At 40.7% G+C, this 27,562-nt stretch overlaps 1 protein-coding gene across 8 annotated transcripts in view; it reads right to left on the reverse strand.

Annotated features, from left to right (window-relative positions):
• LOC134532624 (trafficking kinesin-binding protein milt) overlaps positions 1-27,562 on the reverse strand; it is a 108,320-nt gene that overhangs the window by 23,658 nt on the left and 57,100 nt on the right. Inside the window, exon 1 of one of the 8 annotated variants that reach the window (XM_063369230.1) lies at positions 15,749-16,096. The exons of 5 other annotated variants lie outside the window; for them this stretch is intronic. Coding sequence is in view for 1 of the 3 variants with exons in the window: in XM_063369227.1 (XP_063225297.1) it covers positions 15,444-15,561 (118 nt within the window). In the remaining 2 variants the exon portion in view is untranslated. Of the gene's footprint in view, positions 1-4,905; positions 5,072-15,443; positions 15,715-15,748; positions 16,097-27,562 lie in introns of those variants that run through there. 2 more of the 8 variants (XM_063369227.1, XM_063369231.1) reach the window with 2 other exon arrangements.

Here is a 27,562-nt window from a genome sequence, read left to right on the forward strand (position 1 = left end):
TGCGGTTTTAATGTGTTGATTTCCAAAATTGGCCAGTGGTGAACTTTAGCTCCCCTTTTGGACACGAGGAAGCAAGCCATTAAGCTGGGTTTACGATTGATTTCCTTAAGAATTATAACTTAACATCGAGCACACGATTAAGTCAAAACTACATTTTCCAGTTTATGATTGACATAGAAGTTGTTAATTCTAACCAATCACAGCACAAAACACATGGTCGGCCATTGTTCGAAACGGAGAAGCTGGTTTGAAATAGGTTATTGACAAATGGGATATCTATTTTTCGAAATGGATGATGATTACAAATGACAAATATACGAATTCTAACCCAAAATACTGCCTCGCTCGGTCCAATAATAAGACATAAACTTCCGGTTGAAACGTTCCGGTTTGTTGTGATTGGTCGCTTCCCTTAAGTCTTAACGAAAAATATAAAATATAACAATTTCTGTTAGTCTTAAGTCATCATATGGTTCGCACACGACCCGTCAAAATTCACACACGACAATCATAAACCATTCCACTAGTTTACATAGAGTCATATGGTAAGTACACGACTAAGTCTTAAGTCTTAATTCTTAATTTTCAATCGTAAACCCACCTTTACCCGCGCTAAGGCAACCAGAGCGACAGCCGTGTCTTGGAGCCACGCGGCGCGTAAAGGCCGGTCCACACGCAACGTTTTCAGCAACGATTTACCTGCGCAGGTCACATCGTTGTAGACAAGACGTAGCGTGTAGACAGGAAAACTGCGCAGTTTTTTGAACTGCGCGGAGACGGAACATTGAGAAGGAAAACTGTGGCCAAGAGCATTTATGTCCGCGCAGTTTAGTCGACCTGCACAGACTTGTAGCGTGTGGACACTTCCTCTGTCTTCTCCGCACACGGGGCTCAGTTCTCCCTCGGTATTTGTGCCGGAACAGTGTAATCTGTTCAACGGTGACCGATTTGCGACAGTGTTCACGTGAATTTCTAACAGAGTTCATTGGTCTGTACAAGTCCTTTCCGTGTTTGTGGCGGGTCAAATCAAAAGAATATAGCGATAGGGACAAAAAAAAACGAGCGTATGAAGCACTTAGGCAAAAATACAAAGAGGTTGACATCGCGGCTATCAGAGATATAATCACAAAAAAAATTAATTCTTTGAGGTCGGTATACCGGAAAGAATTGGCCAAAGTAAGGAAATCTCACAACTGATAGGGTAAACCTTGGCTGCAAACTGTGATGTGTGTACACGGCTAAACTGCAACTTTTTGTTTGCACAGTTTTGCCTGCGCAGTCAAAACTGTGTACAAAACGTCGCGTGTGGACCGGCCTTTACAAAGTTTCCCAGTAGGCAATCGCGAAGCCTCGAGAGGGTCGTTCCGATTGCCAGGGGGCCAAAATGATGGAACTGAGAACACACGATTTTAAATTATACTCTCCAAGACAATTCTGTATTGTGCTAACGGTTATAATGGATACAGTGCTTTAGTTTCACGTAAACGGCTTCCACCTTTTCCCGCACTCGAGAATACAGATGGCGGGAAACTATCTGTCGCGAATATCGAGCACGGAATGTCTCCTGAAGGCCGCGGAGGTTGAGTCGTCTGTTCGGAGAAGCACTCCTGCCAGTGCTCCACGTGCTCCACGAGGCTGGCTGGCAGCCCGGCGGGAAACGACACAAAAAGTCGCCCCCGAAACAACCAGTGCCACCCAATGTAATGCGGACAGCAATGTCCAAGTTCCCACCCTTTGCTTTGTAGTTCATTTCTACTCTGTCCAACTCTTCTTCCGGAACCATCCTTCTGTTTCCCTAGCAATTTTGGTTTTGTATTACAGTTATAACCTATTAGTCTATACTGCTGTTGGATAAGCAAGCCTTTCTTACGACAACGTAAACTTTAGCGTAAGCATAGTAAGTTTTGGTTTATATTTTAGCAAGTTTCTTTTTTACTACAGCTTTTAGCGATTTATATTCTACTGACGACCCTAATATAGCTTTTAATTTTGAATGTTAAAAAAATAAAAAATCTAATTTTGTATTAATTTGTATTAAAAATATGACACAATATATATAAAAAAAATTGTTGGTCTGATCGCTACCAAACTTCATAGGATCACCCACTGGGCTAATTTGAAGATTGCCTGAAAGTTTCATCAAAATAGGTTCAGCCATTTTGGAGTCCATTGGGTACATGCATACACATGTCGATTTATATATATATATATATATAATCCATAGTAAGATTATGTTGGGATGCTAAATATTGTCAATCAGTTTACTGACAATTTGTATATCTTCAGATTTTATTAATATATGCTATTTTTTATAAGCATCTTTAAGTAAGAGTTAAATGCTGTCGATTAACCCCATCAACCCCTTCCTTTTGGTTTTGCAATTAATTAATTAATTAATTGGTTATTTTGCCATACTATCAAAATGATTTTTTTTTTGTCGTGAAACGTCTAATAAATCGATGAACGCCGGCTGCACGCACGAAAAAAGTGTCCCGTTACGCTCATTTTACGCTTGCGCCGCATCTATCTCTCTTCCACTCGATTGGAACAACCATCGATTTGACTTTTTCGAGGCACATTAAACTTGAAACACTCCCATTCGTTTCCTAATTTTCCTATCATCGTCCTATCCTTAACAGAATAACACAGATTGGAAGAAGTTAAAAGCAAACATGTATAAATGTTATAGTTAAAATAATCTCTTCGTTAAAGTAATAAACATATTTGAATTAATGAGTGCAAATGAAAGTAAATTTATCAACTAAATTGTAGATTTCATTTCACTCCTTCTTTGTATCCATACAAAATAGTGATAATTCAATAAAAATGATTCAATCTTATTCATAAAAGTATGCAATCATTTCATCAATGTTTTGTTATGACGTTTTCACGTTAAACTATCGTCCGTAAACCGACTTTACAGACAACCAATTTTTTTTTCTTGGTAAATGGGCCTCTCGGTAGCGTGTGTGGTTCCGAGTGCAGGTGACGTAAGCACCTGCTGGGTGACAAGCACGGACGCCCGGGCTGGATTCGAACCAGCACCGCCGTCAGTCCACCCGACTGTCAGCCCTCGGCCAGCTGTCGCCGCCGGCACAGCTCGCACCAGTCTCACCATCCTCCACGCGTCTTTCGCGACTTCCTGGAATTCCAGCCGCTGTTTCTTGGTCGGAAACACGCATCAAATCTGATTATTTCGTGACACGATGTCGGCAAAGCTTTGTCTCGTTCGAGAACAGTCGGCGTCTCGGACAAAAACCCCGCAATGACTCGTGCCATACCTCTGCTTCGCGAGGTGTTCCTGCGGAGTTGCCTGCCCCAGGAACGCAGGGAAGCAGGAAAGCAGAAACGCCACTCCTCCACCTAGTTTCTAACACAACTCGCGGTGAGGTAAGTGATCACGGGCCGTGACCATAGAACGTTGCGAATCCATGTCAAACATGACAGAGAATTTTCAACTGAACGTTATATCACATTTATTTAAGTTTAAAATTTTGTTCGGATTCGAAATTCCAGCCCCTCCCCACCACAACTCAACAAACACAAGTTCTAAAAAAAAAAAAAATAAAAAAAAAGAAGGGGGGGCGGGCGGGTGTGTCAACATTCGCACTACAGCTTACGAAAAAATTAATTGAACATTTCTTTCGCATACGAATCTAGGACACATCCGCGTATTCTGTTGCGCGAAATGACAGCTTCGAATCAACTGCCACTTGCACCGAAATTTTTCTATTTGTTCGCCTTTCCCCTGTGAACACTTAAAGATAAATGTCCCGCCATCACATCAGTTCAGCGACAAGAACCTCGGTGTAGTGGTCAGAGCACTGGCCTCCCGTCACGGCAGGATGTGTATGGTTGTAGCTGTCATCCCCACTTACACAAACCAGTCATGTTTCAAACCTCTAGTGACCACCTCCAGTACGCCTCAGACATGCGAAAGGGAATTATGTAAACAACCCTGGCTCTGGAATTCCACCTTGCCTCGAGTTCTTCTATTTGAGATCCAACACTCGAACAGCGAGACCACAGACACACGCCGGGACAGGAAATGGCCACAGGGCTAGAGCACTGGACTGCGTGGTCACGTGACAGCGGGGGCGCTAGCACTATCAACGAGATACCGCGACCAGTCGGCAACACCACTGCTGACACACCGTTACGTAACGCCACCATTAGCTCGGGCCATCAGCCCCGTGCCGCGAGAAGCAGACTGCGCCTGAGGATAGGCTGGCTAGACTCTGCACAGGATAACCGTGCGATACCAACGATCCCTACAGCCAACAACTACTTATCATATGGCCCAAACAAAATGAGCACACCGACAAAGAAACTGTTTGAAACAAAACTTCGGCATTTCTTTGGTCATAACGAAATATCTATATAGAATGATGTCAAGTGTATTGACAGACATCTTGAGCATATAACCTCACCATAGACCAATTTCAGGACAATAATACCTTGCGAAAAAAAAATTCCTGACATCATTCAATGGTTAAACGGTTGCGAGGACCGCGCACGACCACCTGCAGGCTCGACAGATGACCCGAGGCAGTGGGGGGACAGCAGGTGCAGTGCAGTAAAGTGCAGTGCTGCATCGTGCAGTGCTGTGCAATGACACGGACCACCATCGTCGCTCGACGGAACCCGGAGTACTGCCACTGGTACCAGTAGCGGATCCAGAAGGGGGGGCTAAGGGGCTCAAGCCCCCTCCAAAAACATCTGGGTCCACTATTGTTTTAGTGTTTGCCTTGATAAAGCCTAGCCTCAGCTGGGTCAAGCCCCTCCCAAACCAAAATCCTGGATCCGCCACTGACTGGTACCACCGAGAGGAAGGGAGAACAAGGACTAGCACGGCGACCAGACGACCCGTGACACGAGAGCCTCGAGCGCTAGGGGGCCGCTTACCTTCCAGGATGAGGTCGTCGTCTAGCGAGTGGGGGCGCGGCGACGACGGCGGCGGGATCTCCTCGTCGTACTCGTAGGGGTCGTCGTCATCGTCGTCGTCTTCCCGCGGGTCATCTTGCCGGCGGTCGTCGCGCTCCAGGGCTGCGGCGCGCGCCTCCACCAGGTCCTGCAGGTACCACACGGCCGCCATCCCCCGCCCCTAGCGCCCGCGGCCCCTCTGCCGCCGCCATGCACCGCGGCACAGCGGCAGTCTCCGCCCGACAGGCGATACACCGGCTACTTTATCGACATGGCGCAAGGCATGGGAGGGACACACGCGACCACAACACCACAGCACTGCCCCCCCTCCCCTCCCCCCGGCAGGCCGCGCAGTCGTACAAGTGTCGGTGGCGTCAGTCTGCCTCCCCGCAGCACACAACAGCCGAGCCTCGGATGATTTACACTGAAGACACGCGTGGGAGTGACTCGTCGAGCCCCGAAGAGGCCGAGCAACAGCCTACTCGCGCGAACACTCGGCTCGAAGGCGAGCTTATGCAAGCAAGTCCACGCAACAAAGTCGTTGCCAACAAGGGCGGCCTCGCTATCGCCACCAGATGATGTCGCAGATAAGATTGAGAGAGGCGATGAAATACTCGCGATAAGGCACCGAGTGTGTTCTTCGGCGGCACCCGAAGCTTTTGAGGAGCTTTGACTGCGAGAACATCTCTCAGGTTAATAACAAACTTGATTGCTGGGATGTAAAGGGGCTGCGGACACTCTCGCACATTCCCTGGGGTGAACGAACTGTGCGCTCTCTGGCAACCACGCGCCACAGAGGAACACAGCCCGAGCCGGGAGGACTGACAACCGCACCTCCTGCCAAGCGCCTCTGTGGGCTGCAGTGGTGTAACAAGATGCCACTGTGGCCTTCTGCAAGACCAGTGCAAACAAACACTTTGCAACGTTGCAATATCCCCAGCAAGTAAAAAGGACGAGCGAGCTCCCCATGCACTTGATGTCTCCTACAAAGCGGGCATCCCGTAGTTATACAGTCTACAACAGAGCATTCCACTATTAGATTTCAGTGTGGAAGTAAATGTGCACTCTCTCTCTCTTTCTAACACACGCCGACTGCCGTTAGCGCTGTCCTTGTTCCTTCATGAGCTGTTGCCATTTACCATACGGATTTAAAACTGTATTTTTGGACAAAGCGTTTTTGCATATTGTAAAGCTATCGAAATTCACATCAGGCGACACATATTTTGCATACTTAAGGGCATTTTAAGGGGCCGAAAAAATAAAATAACCTAACTTCCTCACTGGTAACTGTTTTGAAGTATTCCAAAATGCATCACATCATAAAAAAAATTTTACCTACACGTGTATTCAATCCAGATTTTTAATTGGTTATAAATTCGAAGACAAAAACACTCCATGTTTCAGTTATATATATTGTTTAAATCTTAAAATGCATTTCCTCAGAAGGTGACAATCGAATAGTTGATCAGCGGCAAAGTTCGCAAGAACGCGCTGTACTAGAGGCTCGCTTCCAAACTGCTGTCGTAAGATGAAACACGGCCGAGTGTTTGGAGAAGCGAGGTTCTGTCATGCAAGCAGGTTCAGAGATAAAGGCTTCCTTGGTTCAGCAAGTTTCTTCGACACGTTATTTCTGGATACCAGCCTGTCAGTCAGTGCCGTGCCTCGCTTCCAAACGACGCGTTGTGTCTGGCGAATCGCTAGTTACACTTTTGACGGGTTATTTATTTACGTATGTGATTTTATTTTATGCCTTTATGTGAATTACATAAATGGAAGACGGAACACCGAAAAAAAAAACCTACTTTGGTGGGCTACCATGGAGGGAGCACACGATTGTTTTGAAAGTATTTGAGTATTAAGAAAACACACGGGGGTGAACAATGCAAATAAGGAAGCTTTGGTCAACTTTAGTCAGCGGTAGCGATAGTAATTAACACGTATGTTATTAAAAAAATTTTAAGTTAACTTTACAATCATAGTATGAATTCGTACCAATAAGTGTGAGTAAAAAAAAGGAGGCAATTTATTAAAAAAAATATAAGCGTGATAGTATAAAATATTATCAATTACGATATTAGTTATAAAATGCTTTCTGCGCAATCAGAATTCCAAACTCCAGAAATTCGTAATGTGTTGTTAAAGATTTTGACGACAGCGCGCGTGCCATAAGCTATGTACATACATACTGCAATCTAAGATACGGCATATAGCGATCCTCTTAGAACTTCAGCAAAAATAACAATCCACCAAAATACTTAAAAAAACACCTTAACTTGTTACATCAGAGAAGACTGTCACAGTTAGAACTATGTAAGTTACGTGAGGATCTCGACGACTCCGTGTAATCTGGCCTATAAATAATGTTGACGGCATGCGCGTGACGCGTGACGCTCAACATTCCTCAATCGGCGGACATCATCTCTCTCGTAAATACCGAGTTGCACTTCAAACCTACCATCGCCCATCGCTATAATCTCCAACCACCACAGTTACATGCATATGGATGTTCGGAATAAACTTATGAAAAACCAGACTAAATAATTCAATTCAGACATATCAGCCGCACTTCCATCCATAACGCCACATAAAAGAGCTTTTTTTTTTTTTATACACATCACATTGAAGTGTCTCTCCGCCCATATTCAAAAAGGAATTAGACTTGGTAATCATAACAAAACGGAAAGAATAATGCAACAAATATGTTTTTAAATAATTTTCTGCAAGGCATTGATTTTTTTTTTTCGTTCAGAAAATACTAATTTTACTCGCATGTTCCTCGGAAGACAACTTGGCTGGAACGACACCCGGACATGCGGGTGCCTGGAGATAACAGCGCTCCCGCCTCCAGACAGACTGGCCACACGCAACAGTCGAGGACACGCAGGAATCCCCAACAATCGACACACATCTACCATTCACCACCAAGAGGAAATCATTTGAAAGCAAACAGTGGACATAGCGTACATTTAAGTCGTACATATTGTAAATGACAGGTGGTCAAACTGACATTCGTAAAATGTATTTTAAATTGACTTTTAAGAACAATGCAAGTAGTGGCCTAATCAGCGAATGCCTTTACTTCGAGCTTATACGTAACTGTTGACACCACGCTTCCAACAGCACAGTAGCAGTTGGGCTGTCCCGATCGGTGGACGGCGGGACTCAGAGACGCCACACGCGACTTGGAACCACCCTTGGTCGCGGGTGGCGAGTGTCCGAGTGCAACTTGCCCTCTGGCAGAGGAAAAGGAGGAAAGTTATTTTGAAAGTAGGCGCTGGATGGCTGCACGGACCCGGGACTAACACGTGCCAGGTGTGCTACAGACCGACTCGCGGGCCTCGACCGCCGCCGACTGCTGTTTACAAACACTTAATAAAAACAATAATAATACACCTGCAATTGGGCATCCGCCCGGTGGCAAGGAGTTCCCATCCCCCAACTACCCTCCCTCCTCCCTCCTCTGGAGCCACCTTCGTAAGTCCTTCCCTCCTCCCACATCCAGTGTCCTCCCCTCAATCTCGTTCCACTCTCGCCCCGTCCTCACAAGGAATACCTGCATTCCTCTCTCTCTGTCCGTCTCCATTCTCTCTGAATCTTCCACTCATGATCCCTCCTTCCACGATACAGCCCTCTGTTCAACCTAGCTCCCAGCTTTCCTCCCGAATTACTTTATGCACTTATTCCGGTTCACTACAAAACGTTGACTGCATCAAAACTAAAAAAATTAAAAGTAATAAAGAACGATCATAACTTGGCAGACGGCGAGTTGCCTGACCTCCATCACTTGCAATCCCACTCACTGCAGGAGTACTGCTGGCGCCGAGGGTGCGAGTGGAGCATCAAGGGCGGATCTAGGTGTTGGAGCGCTGGGCCTAGATCCGTCCTGGTGGGACAGTGACGCAATATCTGGGGGCGGTGAACTGGCCGCTGTCCCCAGCTATAAAGAGCTTCCACTCGGATTTCAGTGTGGAAGTAATCTCTCTCTCTCTTTCTAACACACGTCGACTGCCGTTAGCGCTGTCCTTGTCATTCGTGCGCTCTCGCCATATATCATACGGAATTTAAAGTTGTATTTTTTCGGAAAAGGCATTTTTGAAAATTGTAAAGCATCAAAATTCACATCAGGCGATATATATTTATTTCGCATACTAAATGGCATTTAAAGGAACCGAATTTTTTTTAAAAAACTTAGCTTCTCAGAGGGAACTATTTTGAAGTATTATTCCAAAATGTATCACATATAAAAAAAAAATTAACCTACAGGTATATTCAATTCAGATTTTCACTGGTTATAAATTCTGTTTTAGGACGACATAGAATAAAATCAAAGAAAAAAAGCTCTATGTTTCAGTTATATATATATATTTTTAAATTTTAAATGAATTTCCTCACAAAGTGACAAATCAAACAGTTGATCAGCGGTAACGTTTTATTGCTATGAAAGTTAGATAGAGTTTTAAAGCGTGAAAGTTGTTCGCAATGAATGGAAATTGTTTTTTTTTTTTTTTAAAACATCATCTCAATTGCTGCTACAGTTTACGTGACTATAGCTGTGAAGACGTGCAACGCAAGAATGCGCTGTACTAGACGCTCGCTCCCAAACTGCTGTCGTAAAATGAAACACGGCCGTGTGTTTGGAGAAGCGAGGTTCTGTCATGCAAGCAGGTTCAAAGATAAAGGCTCCCTTTATCTCAGCTATTTCCTTCGACACGTTATTTCTGGATACCAGCCTGCCAGTCAATGCCGAGTCTCGTTATCAACCGACGCGCTGTGTCCGGTTCCTCGTTATGAATTACAATTTTAACGCGTTATTTATTGACATACGAGATTTAATTTTCTGCCTTTATGTTTTACAGAAACATTAACTATGGAAGGTGGAACATTGGAAGGAAACTACAATGGTAGACTACGAGGGAAGGAGCGCAATATTGTGTTGAAAGTACTTGAGAATAAAAAAAAAACCTTGAGTGTGATCAATGCAATCAAGGAAACTTTGGTCATCGGTAGTGATAGTTATTAGAGGGTATGCGTTGTTGTTATTTTCTCAATCAAGTTCACATTACAATCATTATCGTACGAATTCGCACCAATGCATGTGTGTGAGCGGTTTCTTGTTGCGAGAGTAAAAAAAAGTGGCAATTTATTACAAATTTATAAGCGCAATAGTATAAAATGTTATAAATAACGGCATGAGTTCGTAAGAGCGCCGTCTGCCCGGGCACGCATACGAAAACGCGATTGCAAAACTACAAGATATCCGAGTGGGGTCTGTTTACGAACAGCTTTTAAGAATTCGCCAAGGGCCGAAAAGTACTTTTGATTTCGGATTAAGTTTTTAAAATGTGTTTTTAGAAGAGTGAAAATGGCTAAAAGGGGTGTTTTCAGAGTAATTTTTAGGCGTAAAACAACCGGTATAGAATTTCGAAAGCTTTTGAGGGACTTGGCACTACACCTTTATCCGCCACACAATGTTACGGTCACCGCTCAAATTTCACAGTTTTCCTGTGACGACGAGAAGACTGCGCGCCAGTTCAGAGGAGACACCGCGCTAGAAGCACCAGCGAGCGTCGCGCTTATCATCCCGCCTCACTGACACACAAACACCCAGACCAGACGGCTCCCTTAAAATGCTTCTTGATGCAATCGTTAATTCCAAAGAAACGCATTTCTTGAAATTCTAAATGTTAACAGATGTGGCAAGAGCGGGCGTCATAGGGAAGCCTACAACTCATGTAGTTTCGGTTCCCTACAAGAATTTCCGAAGATTTCCGAAGTTTTGCGTTTTGGTACTAACGCCACTTCAGCCGCTAAATCAATGAAAACAAGCATGTTGTTACTGACCTAACCTAATCTAACCCTTCGATTTTTTTTTAATTTCAATTTTTGAGAGAAATCCGAAGTTGCACGAACGTGGTAGGGAACCGAAACTACGTGAGTTGTAGGCTTCCCGGCGTCATAAGCCGTGTTCCGCAAACTTAAAGAGTGAACCTGTCTGCAGTCCCGGGACAGCGAGGCTCAGGCGACCAGCGACTAGCGCGAGCATCCACGCCAGAACATCGGCGACGAGTCCAACCAGCCCGTTACCAATGGCGGCTTCAGGATGACATTTCGGGAGGGGCTATCGCAACAAAGAAAGGCCGTAGTTGCAAAAAAAAAATGAAAGTGGTCAGATATTGGCCTTGGAATATTATTTACAAATTACAGGTTTCAAATACAGAACCGTAGTAGCTCCATGCAACTTTTGATGAGATAAAAGTTTAACATATGAAATTAAATATTTAAGTAAACATACTAATCAATAAGATTGGTCTCGGGTGGGGCTAACGCCCCCACCGCCCCCCCCCCCTTCTGGAGCCGCGCTTGCCCGTTGCTACACACACACACACACCAAGATATCAGATAACAACCGAGCATTGTTACACAAGACTGCAATCTCGCGCACTAGCTGGATTGCAGGCGGAAGAAGTGGTCAGCCCGGCCAGTGGAGCGAGCAGCCCCCGGCCTTGACCGACTCCTGAGCCTCAAGGCCAGCAGCCACATGCGGCCTCGTCGGCACTCGTCCAAGGGAAAAAAAGGGGGGGGGGGGGGGGTGAGTTCGCCCTCGTGCAACAAAAATTACAACTCTTACAGCTAATAAAAAACCAATGGAAACCTTAAGTTATGCAATACGTGCAGATCACATATAGTTATGCCCACGGTAATGTTCAATATTTACAATTTTTTTTTTTAAATTTGGGTAAGGACAACAGCTGTGCTACAATTCAACCAGCGATGGTGTGTCAGCATCATGGTTGAGACGAATTACCTGAACGCAATTTAACGATTTTTGGACATATTCTATGAGGCTAGATCACCCCGGATGTCCGACAGGGGCAGACCGGTCCAGCTGCTAGAGTGTGCACTGGTCGCTACCGCAGTAGCCGAATGCACTCGAGGGCGGAGCAGACTCGAGCTGCTGGCAGGAGGCCCAGGGTCGCCCCGGTGTCAACTGCCGTCCCGACTGTACTTCCTCCATGTACCCCGCATCGAACAATGGCTACATGCATGTATTCCGTTATGTCTCGCAAATGGTTTTACAACACAAAACACAAACATACCGTTTTTTTCTCGATGATCAGCAGCAGCTTAACTGCAACTTAACTGATTGAATCTGAACTGGGATTTCTGTCCAGTGATGGTTGTTTTACATTACAATATCTGGGTTGCCAGCAACTTCAGAAATAATTGAGGATAATTTGGAGTACTCTCATTTAACTATAAAAGGAAAAGAAAAACCGTACAGTTAAAAAAAACAAGTTAGGTCAGATCAATTTTCTTCGCATACATATGCTGAATGTACAGCCGGGCGAGGCACATGGTGGAGTACGAACAGCGTTTCTGGGGCACCAGGCACGGTAGCAGAAGCCGTGTGGATATCCTGATCACAGCGAGCACCGGGTCTCGAGGACTGCAGGTGGCAACACAGGCAAGTGAGCGCCACCAGCCGCAGACTCCCGCCACAGAACTAGGGTGTCCACAGTTAGTACTTTCGTACTAGAACTAGTACTTCTATAAGTTTTTTTAGTGGTCAAGTACATTTACGCTCAGATCTAGTACTTTTTTTCTTTAATATAATATTATTACAGTAACTCCAATATGTTCTATTATTAAGCGTAATTATTTTTAAAAACTATGGAATGTATGTGTGTGGGGGTGTGATGTTTAAGTTAGAGCATTGCAATGTCATAATAACTTCCTAAATTGTTAAAACCATAACAAATTATAATTTAGTACTTTTTTTTTTTTTTTTTTCAAATCTAGTACTTTTTTCTCGCCTAAGTTGGTACGAAATATTTTGTTCCTTGTGCACACCCTGCACAGAACTGGCCCGGTGCCAACACGCCGCGCTGCTCGCTCCGTTGCTGAGGTCGCGCGAGCCAGCCTCACCGCTCACCGACGAGAGACTACGTCCACCGACGGGTGTTTCAAATCACATGCACGACAAGGAAACACTCGATCACGCCGCTTCTCTCACAAGGAAACACTAGACCTCGCGTGCACATCTCAAGTGATAATTACACGTATTAGATATTATATATTCCGCCTATAGCATGATTAAACTCAATGCTCAGTACAAGTATTCATCCCAAAATTAATTTTCCAATCAAATGAAATAGCCTTCCAAAAACCTTTCAGTAACACGAAAAAAATACTAAAAACTATCATCACACATTATGAACGCTATTTAGGTATGTACTTGCACATGCATTGCTCAAAGTTCTGAAAGATACAGAATACATGACAAATGAAATGTAAGAGTGAGAGGAAATAAATAACTCAATAGTGGTAACAATAAAAGAGGGGGACGACGACAAAAGGACGCAATAAAAGGTTTAAGAAATTATCCATTATGTGTACAAAAATTAGACAAAAGGTAAGGCAAGCAAAATCCGATGTAAAAGACAAATTACTAACGGCATTGATTTAGGTTCTAGTAATTCATAACGAGGAATTCCAAAATTTATAACTTTACACAGATAAATTATAATCAATTTCGTATACCCCACAAGTGCAGGTTACCTTATACTGAATGCTTGTTTTACGAGTCACCCACTAATCCGGCACGTTCGCAGATTATTCTATAATGGCCATGATATTTCATAGCCATTAACACTGTTTCGTCTCAGACTTGTACACGTTTCGTTTTTGACGTGACGTCTAATAAAACGATGAACGCAGGCTGCACGCACGAAAAAGTGTCCCGTTACGCTCATTGTTCCGTTACGCTGTCGGCGAGTGCAGTAATAATAGGTGATGATACAATGACTAAAAAATTATGGTGATTCATATAATTGATGATAGATATTTGAATACAATTTATTTATATGAAAACTTGTTCATAATTATTTATTTAAACTTTATAGCTAAACGCCCATTTTTAAAATTAATTACGAGTCATCTACACGTGAACTGTTTCGTCTACTGTTTATAAAGTGAAGTGAAAAGTTAATGTGGTTTTCATTGCTTATTACAACAATAATTTCGGCAATAAAGGTTAATTATTCTTGCATTTTAAAAATCTGATTACTAGTATCATTTCAAGTATTATATTCCGCGCTTGGGCTAGTTTACGTTTACGGACTAATAGGGTAGATGACATAAGAAAAATAAAGATAATAAATATTACATTAAAATTCAACTAATATTACCAATTACTACGTCAAGACTATGAATTTAAAGGGGAGGGGAGGACCACTTTGCCAGCTGTTTGCTTTAAAGTTATAATTTATATTTGTTGGTGTGAATGACATGATTTTTTTGCATTTCGGAAGTGCACCACCCTACGAAGCCCCTGTCCCTTCCTAGTCATTTTAAAACCTAAAATATTATACTTAATGTAAACTATATTATCAGAAAACAAAAACCTTATGTTTACAGTTTACTGTGAAGCATTAAGCCAACATCCCAACACATTATTCCATCAAATAAAATAAGTACTTTGCTTTCGAAAGAACTACGCTAGCCGAATCATTTACCAGTGTTTTCCCCAGAAAGATAAACGAACATTCAGCTGTCAAACAAAAAACTTCTCTAGTTAACCTGTAACACGTTCGTGTGATGTACATACAACACATCTACTAAGGTATCCAGAGATATCCATGCTTGCACGCTAGGTCTCAGTTCTTCAGTTAAAAAAAAAAAAAATACGTGTCTGACTTTTTGCAACAATGTTGACGCATGGTATGAAGTTGCCGTGTATGCAAGTCACAAGAATACACTGCTTGGGACCCACGTTAGCGTTTTCAAACAAGCATCCACGTACTTAAATCTCAGTTTGTCACATACCAGGGCCGGATTTAGGGGAGGGCAACCGGGGCGAAAGCCCCGGGGCCTCCACAAACGGAGGGCCGCCACAAATCCTTTGATATTCTTTTTTCGCTGTTTTACCTTTACCTACAGAACTTTGTACACACATGATTACATTATTGTTGAATATTAACAGAAATATTCATTAACACTAAAATTTAATTTCATATAATTCTTGTCTACGATTATATTTATGTATGTTTTTTTTTAATACTAAGAAAATCTACTTGATTTCACAATAAATTATTTATTGGAAAACTCGACTGAAAAAAATTGTTCATTTTATTTGGAAAATAACTTGGGGCCAGGGGGCCTCCGCTCCTCTGTTGCCCCGAGGCCTCCAGACCTCTAAATCCGGCCGTCACATACATATGTAAGGCGACGATAAGAGCTTACAACAACCAAAATGTTCCACACTATAATGCGCTAGTAGTAAACACACGGCGACAGAGGGGGAAAAGAGAAAGCAAGACAGACAGACAGGGGCACATGAACCACTCCGGCACTGCGGAGAACCCCGCGCAGGCCTCAGCTATTGATCCGCGGCAGAAACAAAGTCCAGAGCTGCCGAACGAGTCACCAGACCTAACACAGGACAACCCCACTCGTCACACACGTGGCTGACAGCCACATTCCTCTCTGCTTGTTGCCAACAAACATCTAGAAGCACTCACAGATAAACCACCAGTAAACAAACGCGTGTCCGCGGCGGGTTACATGTGGCTTGAGCGACACGGAAACTGTCACACGAATGACATCAGGATACGTCACTCCGCAAGAAGTAAAATACATATATTAAATTGGGATGTGTCGTCAACTGGGAAAGAAGGGGCGTGGTTACAATACACACTTCCCCCCTCCACAGCGCCAGCGATGACGCGAGTAATAGCCTTGAAACACAGCGCGCGCGCGCATGCAGACGATGGCGAAATGGGTCGACCCAGAGTTGCTTCAAGTTAAGAATACTGCTGACAGTTACCTGCAGTTAATAACGGCGCACACGAACAAACTAGCCGACTCTACACGAGACAGACGCGAACACCAGTTACTCCGAACTTGGGAACCTGCCCGTCCGAGGCAAGGTTCCAGCCGACTTCACGTCCGATCGCGCTGGCCTCCCACATCGCGCCTCTGCCATCTGTCGGCGCCGCGCCGAACTACGACCGCCGCGCACACTACCGCGCCGTCTCCACTGTTAATTTCCAATCATTTATATGTTCAAGACTTGCAGATTTATTACTTTGGCAAGAGCAGTGTCCGAATCATAGACTAACGATGGGAAATCCATGTGACATAAAACATATTAATGAGGCGCACAGCGCGCGCAAAATACGTACTGTACTTTTTTTTAAATACATGGTATACGGCTTTCTACCAACGACCAGAAACACTCTTCTTTATCGATACTAAAATTTAAAAAAAATCACAAATATTTTAAACTATATATATATATATATATATATATATATATATATATATAGCCACTACAATATTAATTAAAAATCATTCCTTATCAATATCTAGATAATTATACCAAGATACCAATATGCGATGTCGCACTCGGCACTGTTTACCGTAGCTAATTTTAATAGTAATGTCGGCAGATATACGCCAATGTTGAAGTCATACGGAAGTACGTCACAAGCGGTGTCTGAATTGCAAGCTAAGTATACAGGTATTCGTAAACGAGTTGTGTATACTTCTCGCGTCATTACAGGTCAACAAATGTCGCCAAATTAAAAAAAAAAATAATTTTCCACAATTCATCGATAACAGGCCAGAAACTAAAAAGACTCGAAAAATCTTCACGCATATTTAGGTGATGGAAATGATCATTCAGACACGTACACAAGGACAAGCGCAACATGCAAGCTCACTACTACTGCCCAAGCACGGGTGTGTCGGCACATGTCGGAGGCAACATTCCAGACCCGGGTGGTCGTCAGCTGCAGACGGAGCCTGGCAGCCAACTCCTCACTGCAGCAGATATTGTGATCTGACATGCCAGCCGTGTCAATAGCCCACACAGCGAGGAACACTGGCTTGCCGAGCTAGGCCACAATGCCAGAAACCACAGTAAATCTACGGACTTTTCAACGAAGAATTTAGCACAAATAAACGAAGAGTTTCCAATAATTTCAAATAACTGAAAATTTCGAAGAAACTACGCCGTATTTTGACTTTCCCGCTGTATATCTCGTTCTAACATTTGTGGGTTTTTTTTTTCGTTCTCTTAGTCCATTTTTCTTTGTTTTTCTTTGTTTGTTGACCAAATTCCTGTTATGGACTATTATGTGGTGTATATATCCTGTTGACAACAGCAATTTTTGCTTAATGTGTGTTTTTTTTTGTCTTTTAGTGGTTTGTAGTTTTTTTTTTCTACAGACATACATGTGCTTAGCAATGGCGTATGTCCAATAGCTTACATCAAGTCATGCACTCCCATTGCACAAATCTTTCAAAGATAATATCGTTCTAACAAAGGTAAACACACAAGTGGACAAAAAGTGTGTTTTTGCTGTAGACTAAGCCAGGTTTTGAATGTTTTGCTTATATACCAATAATATTCTTTTACATTCATGTTCAAAGTAAGTGAACTCGGTGTACGTAAAGGTACGAAGATAGCCGTAAATTAACTTCGTAACCAGCATTCTTCGTAAATCGAAGGTAAACATTTTTTACATTTTTAACAGGGCAGTGGCAAGCATCATACCAGAGCGCGTGACTATTTGCGACTGCTTTGAGCGGCAGTCGCCCTCAGAATGAATATACTACAATGAGACATCCTAGTTTATACATTTTCATCGGTACTGCAGAGTTCCTACTTTTGTTCCATTCCAGGTTGGAAATTTATGTCAAGTTCTGCTCCATCGCGGGTGCGAATCGTTTTAATTTCTGATCTTGCGTCTGCTTCTGCTACAGTTAATTAATCATTATGTATTTAAATCAGCATTTAAGAGTGCATTCGCCCAGTGATCACTGCACTAGTTATGCCACAAGCATTCATACTGCTAATATGCTATATTTGTCACGTGTTTCTCTTGCCACTTGAATGACACTGCCCTGCAACCAGGGGCGTAGCCAAGGGGGGGGGGGGTTAGGGGTTATACCCCCCCCCCCCCTTTAGCAACAAATCTTTAATTTCTTATTCATCACTCAAACAAATTTCAAATTCAAATTAATAAAATTTTTACCATTACAATATTTAAATTTAAGTACCCAAAACTGCTAAAATAGCACTATTTTACACCTTAAGAGTGGTATATACCCCTTTTTAAAACCAGTTATACATGCGTCCACTACTAGCCTATTTTCTCGAGAATTATGATAGCTACAGCTTCCAGATTATTAATCTGACGAGAAAAGTAATGCAGTTTTTCCAATATAGTTTTATATTTTGGAAATCGTGACGCAAAATATATTTAAAAAAATGGTAAAAACAAGCAATTCGTTGACGAATTTCTAGTTATTCGATGAGAAAAATTAAAATTTGAATCTATATTGGAAAAGATTATATTTTTCTGAACAAAATGGTATATTAAAAGTATAAGGTCACCGCATTAAATATCAGTTTATTTGGTTAGGAAAACTGGCTAATTTGGCATTTTCAGTGTCTGCCTTGTGCTGCTCGACGTGAAGGTTGACGCCAAGCTCCGGGAAGACGAGCAGGGTGGGGATGACACTGACACGCCTCAACGTCGCCCGCTGTAGGGGAAGTGCTGATCTGTAACGGTGATAAACCTCCCTCCTCCCTTCAACCTCCTCCCGCTACACAGCAACACCGTTTCTCTGAAGGATTCATAGTCCAGGCATTTTATGAGAAAAAGGGGTCGATTTACGGACAAATTGCAAGAAAAGGTTTTATTATATCAAAATTTGCAGAAAAATTTGTAGAATAACATATCCAAAATCCACCGAAATCCACTTTATTTTGGTAACGTTTTTTCCGGGATTTGTCCCGGAAAAATGCGGAATAAATTAATAACTGGAAAACGGTGCGTTCTACGAAGAAAGGTAGAGACACTAAAATTAAAGAGAGCCAAATTTACCATAACATACAAAAAATTTACAAAAATACACTAATAACTACTATTTTGTTTTCTGGAATTCGTCACGGAAAAACCTAAAATATTGAAATAAATTGAAAATAGCGCATTTTACAGCAAAATGTTTCAGGACAAAGTTAAAGTACACAACGATTTTCATAATATATTACAAATTAACAAAAATCAACACAAAATAGGTTTTTGGTTTTCCAGAAAATTTACTGGAAAAAAAAGGACAAATCGAAAACGTATCGTACGTCAAAGAAAGTCGTGACTAAAATTAAAGACTTTTTTTGTATTAAATATAATTTAATTTCACCAAAATCTGCTCATATATATAAATGTATATATTTTTATATGTATAGTTTTTTTTGTGACTCGTCCTGGAAAATCTTTAAAAATTCAATAAAACGAAAACGGAACATCGTATTGAAAAAGTTTCGGTGGGACAAACAGAAGCACACAAGATTTCCTTTACCAGATCCTAAATTCACTGAAATCTGGTAAATAGATTTTATTTTGTGATCGGCCACGGAAAAAGTATTGAATATGTAGGCAAAATAACAGAAAGCATTGTATCCCATGTCAAATTGTCAGATCCGAACTATATTCATTTTCCATAATATATATTTAAAGTCACTTAAATTATATTCCTTTTTTCAGTTAGTGATGTGTTAAAACGTTTTTGAAATCTACCAAAATTATATTCCAGAAAACAAAATCAGACTCATTTCAACTGCTTATCGTTTGAAAGAAAAATTCGACACGTCCATTCTCACAAAACATACCATACAATTAAATTTACACAAGATTTCCAGTGACCTGTATCGAGAAGAAATAGAAAAATATACACACATTGGGATGCACTCTAACACACAATACTGAATAAACATGCATTAGGTAACATACATAAGTACTTTAATTTAAAATATAGGTTACCTAAACAAACATTAACGTGATTTTATATTTCTATTAATGTTAACAAACTGATCCAACAATTCGGAAAATTACCTACATATAAGCTCGAAATGTTATTTAACAGAATCATCCTGTTTAAGAGTGGTATATACCCCTTTTTAAAACCAGTTATACATGCGTCCACTACTAGCCTATTTTCTCGAGAATTATGATAGCTACAGCTTCCAGAGTATTAATCTGACGAGAAAAGTAATGCAGTTTTTCCAATATAGTTTTATATTTTGGAAATCGTGACGCAAAATGTATTTAAAAAAATGGTAAAAACAAGCAATTCATTGACGAATTTCTAGTTATTCGATGAGAAAAATGAAAATTTGTAACTATATTGGAAAAGATTATATTTTTCTGAACAAAATGGTATATTAAAAGGTCACAGCATTAAATATCTGTGTATTTGGTTAGGAAAACTGGCTAATTTGCATGGATATGTAGGAACACCCTACCTTAAAAGCCGTCACAGTAATTGCAGTCCTCGGGAGGTAATTCACGGTTTTTACAGGTTGATCCATGACAGTTTCCACAAGCCGAAGAACATGAGATGCCGTGTTTCCTAGAACTGCAGTTGGATGCACCGCAACCATCTTCCTTGCAAGTGCACCTGATTACCTTAAAAAGGCATTCCGGAACTGTTGGCTTGTCTGTCGAAATTGGCAAGAGAAGGTAGCCACATTTTCTCCATCCCCATTCTTCTGGATTCATCTTAATTCCCTTCCATTCTTGTATCTGATAGAAAACCCTTAAGAAATGGAAACGAGCTGAAGCACTAGTTGGAGGTAATTGTTCTGGTTGTACACATTTTGAACTAGTAGCTGCATTCTCACTAAACACTTTACAACGCAAAGTGTCGAGTGTGTCACTTCTTGACCCATTGTACAGGCGTACTACAGCTGTTCTGCCGATTTTACAGTGTCTTCTTTTGACACACTGGGAATACTATCTGAAATACTTTCGCAAGTTGCCTGAAGGCACTGTCATTCTGGAGCAGATCCAATGTTTTCCCCTTTCCTATACCATAGATGTGTGATGTGTCACATCCCATGAATGCATGACAGAAAAGAATATTACTACAAATTTCATCACCGAGCTTCAGCTTTAGCTCCTTAATGTGATATGTTTTCTTCTGCCTTTGTTCACTTTTTAAACACAAACAGTTATGTGTTTGTGAGCCAAAGTAGTAGAGTAAAAGGACAAGTAAATCTGTGTCTGTTCCTATAACTATTGTCAACTGTTATTTTGCACATTTTAAAGCTTCTTGGACAATGTAAATATCTGCATCACCTGGTGCTTCAACAACAGGACATTCTGCTTCGCGTAAATGTATTGCTAATAACCTTACAAATTGTCCTTTATTTCGCTCGTTCAAAAGAAACATATCTTTACGGAGTGATAGATGCATTTCTCCTGTGAATTCAACTACGGGTGATGCATTACCTCTTGTTCTTCTCATATGTGCTGTGTCTTTAGTACTGTGAGTTTTCCCATATCCATCAAATACAGTAGTTGCTAATCCATAATTTTTTAAGATGAAACTCACGTACAGCTGAGCGATCTCGTTGTATGTTGCAGTATGGGGCCAAGGTAACTGATGAAGTAAATATCCTCCGTCAATGACATATTTAATTTAATTTTATATATTTTATCGTTTGCAGAGTTATAACACATGGATACATAAAATCACTCAGTACAAGGGAATGGGAATTCAATCGTATAAATAGTAACTACATATACCAGCCAGGACAATAGTACACAAATTTTAAGCACAATTTGATAAAGGTCAATTATATAATGCAATTTTTTTGCCCATAATTTAATTCACGATTTATTTTGAAGTACAGTGCACGATTTCCGTTTTTTTTTGCTTTCGATAACTTTTTACCGGGACATTTCCTGAAAAACAAAAAAAAATTAAATGTTGATCTGTGTTAAATTCTCATATATTATGATAAACATTGTTTACTTTATCTTTTTCCTAAACCATTATGCTGTAAAGTGCACAATTTGCGATTTATTTCATTTTTAATATTTTTTCCGGGACTAATCCCGGAAAACGAAGCAGAATTTATAAGCTGATTTTCTTGAACTTTGGATATGTTATGGAAAAGTTAATCTTCTTTAATTTTTGCCTCTACAGGTTTTGTCATCACATGCACCGTTTTTGAGTTATTATTTTATTTCGTGTTTTTTCCGGGACAAAACCCGGAAAAAAGTTACCAAAAGAAAGTGGATTTCGGTGGATTTTGGATATGTTATTCTATGAATTTTTCTGCGAATTTTGATGTAAAAAAAACCTTTTCTTGCAATTTGTCCATGTTTTTTTCATATCTTTCCTGGACTATCATGGGACAGACGATTTCCTTGGCGAGTAGCTTGAAAAGAATCTTCACTCGGTAGCAAACTACATTGTAAAAGATTTTTAAGTCTGCTGATTCGATCAATGGTTCGTTAATGCTGTTTGTGAGCTTTCGCATAATATAAAAAAGACGCAATTATCTGTTAGTCGGTACGCATGGAAAAAAAGCAAGACAAATTAATCGGTAAGTTAGGGCGACTTTATTTAAGTGCGAAACGGAAGAAAAGAAGACCAACGGATCTGATTGAGTACCAGAAACAAAGGTAAGATATAGCGATACCGATATTAATTTTTCTTTTATCAATGTAAAAGAACACCGGAGAATTCCAAAACCGGCTAAAAACTATTTTAAGAAACATATTTTACAACTTAGTTTGTACAATGCATTTAATTTTTTAGAAAAATCCGAAGAGTTGAAGAATATGGTGCAGTTCAAGAGGAAGTCAACAGCACAATAACTGATCCCCAAACAGCTAACTTGACGGCTCATTTTTCTTTACCAGGATCAAGCAACGCAGGGAATGAAAATATGGTTCTGAATCCTGATGAGGAGTAAGTAGCCAGTGTTTTATACTACACAAACTGCGAACTGTATTTAACGATAACATTTATAATTAGCATTTTATTACGTTCAGAGTCTAATGAAAGGCTTAAATTTTTCATATAAATAATTTTCAGTTCAGTAATTGAACTTCTATGGATTTGTTCTTGGAAAAAAATATATATAGGCCTAGTGTTACGGACAGATTAAAGAAAAGTTAGATACTCGGTATTACTGTTGTATGCAAGTCATAGGAAGTTATTATGGCTTGACGACCATACATACGTCATCGATTATCAATTTCAATTAGTAATTTTAAAAAGTGAACTAATAGGGCATTTATTCAGTCCAAGAAAAGTTCATGTGACGTGAAAAATACTAGTGCTATTATAAAACAAGCCGAAAGATAATTAAATTAATCAGTATGGGTGAAGTTATGAGGGTGGGGGAATAATTGCGAGAATGGAAGGCAAGCTATTGATAACTCACTGTGTTCGGTTCCAAAAGACAGTTTCTTCATCCCCCACCTCATTTCCCTTGTTTGAGCGTGTCTCAGTTTACAAATGCGTTCGACTATCAACAAATTATTGTGTTACTTGTGGTAGCCGCTAGCTGGAAAAACGCCAGGAATCCTTACTGCTGTATGTTGCAATATTCAAGTGCGTCATTGGGTGATTGTCCATGTTTCCTTATAAAAAATATTGAGTGCGAAAAATTTTCGCCTCGTAGGCTTTCTAGTAAAGGACGATATACAATATGGCTCTCCTGCAAACAAAAAACATTCAGTAAATATATGACATAAATTATTATTGTTCCACGTAGCCTTTCCTTTTTTTTGAATGTTACTTCTTTGTATGCAAGTTTGTACGTGCATGCATGTGTATGCCCGTATCTCGTGCTGTACCTACATTCTGGAATTAGACTTGTCATATTAGTGTACAATAAAACTCTCTTACATCATATCCCACATTTACTGATTAGTTTGCGAACAGTGGTAGAGTTTATAGGCAGGATTATAGAATTAACTGAATATTTCACTACCTTTAAAGAGTAATTCATCAACATTTTGAGCGGAACACACAACTATAAAATTGTACTCAAATATGAGAGCCAAAATAGGAAATTTCGTTACTTTTGGAATTTTGATACTCAACATGTCACAAATATATTTTGTTTTAATCTTTGCAGGACAGTCACCAAATCGTACGCCAAACTTCAGCCACCAATCCAACTGCTGGAAACGGAAGCCGGTGTTTTTCATTGGTCCACGGAAGTGTCTGACACCATCATCATAGAAAACATCAACATCGTTGAAAACTTAATAAAATGGCGTATGAAATGAGCAGTGTTCAACAGGAAAGAAAGGTATTTAGAACAAACATTTATTGCTGATTTAGAATTTTTGTAATAAAACGTTTGAACCTATTTGAAGCCAACAACAACCTGCTAGAACCTAGTAAGAGCCATAATATACTCTCATGACATACTTAATGTTCCAGCAGTACAACATGGCAGGCAGTCCGAAGAAATAGTCATCAAATAGCTAGAAGACCAGGAAAAAATTAATATAAGTAAAGCTGGTCTTTTTATTGACCAAGAACACCCATTTCTTGCCGCAACACCCGATGGCCTTGTTGGCGAAGGTCGTCTCGTAGAAATAGTGTCCTGCTTCGGCATATGGAATGGACATAAATGAAGCCATGCGAGAAGGCAAAATAAAGTATTTGAAATATTCTGAAGAAAGTCCTACTGTCATTTCATTTAAAAAAGATCCTGAATATTTCTACCAAGTCCAGGGTCAACTTCACATAACCAGAAGGGATATTTGCTTGTTTGGCATCTGGACTTCGAGCCAAAATAAATTAAAAGTACCTATTGGAAATTTTCAGAGACGACACATTCTGGAAAGAAAAAAATGGAACCAAAACTCGTTTTATTTTACACACAATGCGTTCTTCCGGAATTAGTTGATCCTAGACACACAAGAAATATGGAAATTCGGGATCCGCCGCACATAACAGAGGCTATCAGAAGTCATAAGATAAAATGCATGGGAAAACGAAGATCGTCCAAAACAAAACCGAATATTACACCCTGATTACACTAAACGTGAACATTTTTCAAGCTTTTGCAGAACTTTCAAGAAAATGTTGGTCTTGGATAATCATTCAAACTAATTTTTATAGTGACCTGTTTGATTTATCAATCTAAGTCGCCTGCTCACTTTGCTTCATAAACTATCACCTTTCATACTGGAAATTATTCTTGCTCATTGTTTCTAGAACGTTTAACCATGCCAAGCATTTTCATGAACCTTCATTTTTAGTATGCCAGCACCTACGAGTGCATAAGAAAGTATAGCCCGTGTGGTCACGTTCAGTGGCTACCTAGAGAATCATTACCGTAATTATTTTGGATATGTAAAAAAATAAAATGTCTTACCTATAATGTAAATTTTAAAGCTGAGTTAAGTTTTCCAGAATGGTTAAATGCTCAAGTGAGCAATGGTGTTTAAAATTATAGAAGACATTGCTTGTTTAGGTGAATAAATACTGAGGTGTTCGTAACTGTTACTTTTGAAGGAAATTAATTCATTTGGCAGCCAATTGAGAAATTTTGTAAAATTTTTAAATGAGAAACAAGAGAATTTCATAAAAAGAGTGTTCGGTATGCATAAACTTCTTGTCTGGTAAGTCCTAACAAAAAGGAGAAACGAAATAAATGTATAATAGCGACCATAAAAATATTTTGCTTCAGTGGTAAGCTGAATTAAATTCTGTGTTTTGTTGTTTTAAAAGTGTGTGTGCATTAAATCGAATAGTATAAATGCCTGTCTAGTTAAAAATATAAAGCTTATGTACATTTTTTGTGCGTCACAGGTAAAAACCAATTTGTGTGTAATTCTACTAAACTTGTTTAAATAATCTGTTGTCGTTTACTGTATCGGATTTGTAAAATTATTTCTATTTAAGCATTTGTTTCTCTTAAATACCTCTCTAAAGGCCATCTACATACTTTTAAGATTGTTGGACTTTTCTGCAAACTGTTTTGAAAAAGGTTTTTGTGATGTAAAAATATTTGTGTTTAAAATGTCTATTATACCGTACAGTTTTTTTTTTTTAATTTGTCTTTCTTGGAAGTAACTCGTGCCCACGTTGGTTTAATTTATAGTGCTCTTTTTAAATTTATTTGTCTTTTATAACATAATGAACATTGTATATTGGTGTGAAACAAAATGTATGAATTACGTGTGAAATAAATACATGTTTTATAATGTGGAATTATGTAACGATTTTCTGTATAGTGCCTTTTTATACCACGTCCAAATAAAATATATGCTACCTGCATGATAACTCATTGCCATGACACAAGTGAAACAATTACAAATGAGATTATTCCATGTTATAAAAACACGAACACTTTTTTTAAAAAAATAGTACATAATATGTATGTATTTCGAAAAGCTTTTACAACTATCATTGACAGATGCGAGTTATAAAAAATACATAACATCGATTCGGAAAATATATTTAACTTCGGCAAGATTTGTTTGCAGAATAAGGTAATTTCATGTTCCTTGGAGGATATGTAACGTTTAATATCCACGTGACTTCGAAAATTACGATGTAATATCACTTTTCCCACTTCATGTAAAAGTTTGTGTTTTTAGCAAAAACATAGTAATCCATTTTATCTTTTTTTTTTTTTACTTATGAACTACTAAACACGCGTAAAAAAATGCTACCATTACGACAAACATACTTTTCGCGTTATTTGACATTTGAGTTGAATGAAACGTTGTATGTAGCCACTGTTAGCTCGCGCGGCGCTCCGCTCGTACGGGGAAGGCAGGCAGGCAGGTAGCAATGCTGTCGAGACATCCCGACCCGTACCGCGCCGTCATGAGGAGGGAATGACCATGGAGTGAGGGAGGGTAAACCGAGTCTATCCCCTCCACCGACATCATTTCGCCAGGACGCGCTCCTAGTAGGCCACTCCTCCAAGGCTAAACTCCGCCCAGGCTAGAAGTATTTTGTGCTGCTCGCGCCGGATTCTGAGTAGCCGCTTCTCTATATACCACTCTTAATATCCAAATTTTCCCGGGGAAGTACCCCCGGACCTCCCGCTTTAATACGGGAGAGGGGGGGCATGCTTCTTAACACCCCCCATACACAAATCCTGGCTACGCCACTGCCTGCAACTATGCAATAAATAAAATAAAACAACACAACAGTGAAAACACAGCATCTGGTCTCAAAGGTGACCACGGATCACTTATAAGTGAAGGTTGTTTACATTTGTCACTGCGCAGGCGCTCTGGATGTCTCATCGGCTCCAGCACGAGGCTTCATCAAGAGTGGGAAAGATGTTTACTTCTTTCATCGCACATGCAGATTTGGAAGAAATGTAAATGAAAAGCAATTTGCATTTGTCACCTTGAACGAGTTCTCCGAGCCGGACAGTACAAATGAGCCTGATGTGCCCCGAGGGATGACTTGGAAGTTTCGGGCCCAACAACCAGCTGTACGCGTGCGTTGACAAGGTTCGAACAAACACGACACTGTCGCCAACTGCATCGTCTCTCGCCTGTGCCTCGCTGACCAGTAGTTCGGCGCCGCGGTTCAGGAGAGTTCACAGTGCGGGCCAGCAAGCTCCAGGGATGGTTGTTTTCGGGCGGATGTCAGGCCAGTAATTAGTAGTTACGCAGAGATAGTGTTTAGTCGCTAAGAGACTTAGCGGGAGTAGAGTCCAGCAGGCCACGAGCCTCACGCAGACATTTGCCGGGAGGCGGCTACTAGCCACCCAGGTCCTGGGTTCGAGTCTCAAGTAGCAGCACCCAGCGACCCGTCCATGCTACGAGAATAAAGTACTTAAACT

Source organism: Bacillus rossius, chromosome 6 (genome assembly GCF_032445375.1).
Source record: "Bacillus rossius redtenbacheri isolate Brsri chromosome 6, Brsri_v3, whole genome shotgun sequence".
NCBI classification, from domain to species: Eukaryota; Metazoa; Arthropoda; class Insecta; order Phasmatodea; family Bacillidae; genus Bacillus; species Bacillus rossius.